The following is a 1,851-nucleotide window of genomic DNA, read 5'->3' as shown; positions in this document are numbered from 1 at the left end:
TACTGATACTTTTTCCTCACTTCGATCTTGAAACTCTTTTTTCTAATTCCATTTCTGGACTCGAGTCCAGCGGTTTCTCTTACAATAGACAAAGAAACTAATGCCCCTAATCCTTGACAATGGCGACAATTAACCCTCAAGTTTACAAAACATCCTGATTGCATTTTTCTACTTTCGCTATCTTGATTGGTTGAAATATGAAAATTAGTGAAAGCAAAAAACCCTTTATCTAATTATCAACAACCATCTTATCATAATTGTAACCTCGAATCAGTTGGTGGGACCATTAAATCTATTTTATCAAATAGCGTTGTATGACTAGCTGTTGTACTCGTTACCATGGAAACGGTGTTGCTGTCCATCTCTGGATAGGTGGTTGTCGAAGGCCTTACAATCTCTTTCTTTAGTTTCATCCGCCTGTTTTGAAACCAGATTTTAATTTGTCTTTCAGTAAGGCATAGTTCATTTGATATTTCAATTCGTCTCTTTCTGGATAGATATTTGTTGTAATGAAATTCTTTTTCAAGCTCAAGTGTTTGATATCTTGAATACGTTTGTCTCGTACGTTTGTTGGTTCCTGGCCGTTCGTTGCCTATAACAGAAATGAATGAGGTATCCTGAACTACTGAATATGTTCTAACAGAAATGTAAAGACTAGATTAATTACCTTTACTTAAAGATGATTTCATCCAAGGAAAGATGCTGGGATCTTTAGGTGGGGAACATGCTGGAACATCCATGGCTGTCTTCTCCTTCATTGGTGATCCATTGTTGTTGTCTTCGCTAAATGATTGACTAGCTGGTAAGTGATTGTAACTGGATTTTTCTTCACCAATAAATGGATTTTGACAGGTGATTTGTTGGTGATAAGAAAAATTTTGATATTGTTGCGGAATATTTTGCGATGACGTTCCGCATTCAGTTTTCTCTTCTTTCTTGATGTATTGATTTGCACAATCAAATGTTTTCTGGAAATAAGGGCCATCTTTGGCGTATTGACATTCTTGTTTGTTGTAGTATTCTTGGTTGAATTGACTCGAATAGCCTACGTAGTGGTTATAGTACTCTTGATTGCAATAATAACCTTCAAGGTTTATACCGTTGGTTGTACAACCTTGGTGATGCTGTCCCCTCATGTAAGCCGTACCGCTCATTTTTTTAAAATTAGTTACACTTCAAAATGGGTAATAAAAAGACCGTATAGAGCATGCGATACAAACTTGAAAACCCAAAAGCACTGACTGTACACTTTCACTTGAAAAGTACACCCCCTTCGCGAAACGAATCGCTCCTCTTGACGCACCCTTTTTTATTATTTTAACGCACCACTGTTAACCCTGGCGTACCAACTTACTATGTCAGGGTACCAACTTGAAACCCAAGCAAACATGCTATGTCTCTATATGGCAATGTGTTCAGCGTATATCCCCACCATGTCCGATCTGTACTGAAACACCCTCCTTTTCACTCATTTCTATTGAAAGAGTATGTTGTCCTCCTTTTGAAATCTCCCTCCATCTGCCACCCTCTATTGTCCTTTGTCACCCTCGGACATCCCATGGCTACCCACGGTTGTGCCATAGGCGCACACACGTACGCTCTCCAACCCACATAAAACCATTCTTGCACACTTTCCTTCTCACTCATTCACTCGTTCTTTCTCTCTTGCGACCCTCTGATTCACCCCTGCGTTATAAACCAATGACAAGCTTCATTACTGGCTATTTTACACTCATATCTAATGTTTACACTTTTTAAATTATTTTGAATATTATCTATTAGGATTGACCCTTTCTTCTCGGCCACTCTTATTACCATCAAGCCCTTCCATTGGTAATAAACAAACCAATT

General features: G+C 38.4%; 1 protein-coding gene across 1 annotated transcript; it reads right to left on the bottom strand.

Annotated features, from left to right (window-relative positions):
- Window positions 1-251: 251 nt before the first annotated feature.
- LOC141452238 (uncharacterized) lies at window positions 252-1,478 on the bottom strand. Its single transcript, XM_074124166.1, has 2 exons — window positions 674-1,478; window positions 252-592 (listed from the first exon to the last, which is right to left on the bottom strand). The coding sequence occupies exons 1-2, from the start codon at window positions 1,152-1,154 to the stop codon at window positions 252-254; spliced, it is 822 nt and encodes a 273-aa protein (XP_073980267.1). The 5' UTR covers window positions 1,155-1,478.
- Window positions 1,479-1,851: the final 373 nt, after the last annotated feature.

The sequence above is a fragment of the Rhodnius prolixus genome, unplaced genomic scaffold (assembly GCF_049639745.1).
Source record: "Rhodnius prolixus isolate KJV_2025 unplaced genomic scaffold, Rpr scaffold_3, whole genome shotgun sequence".
NCBI classification, from domain to species: domain Eukaryota; kingdom Metazoa; phylum Arthropoda; class Insecta; order Hemiptera; family Reduviidae; genus Rhodnius; species Rhodnius prolixus.
The sequence above is the reverse complement of the archived record's forward strand: the minus strand, read 5'-3'. Positions and strand labels throughout refer to the sequence as shown.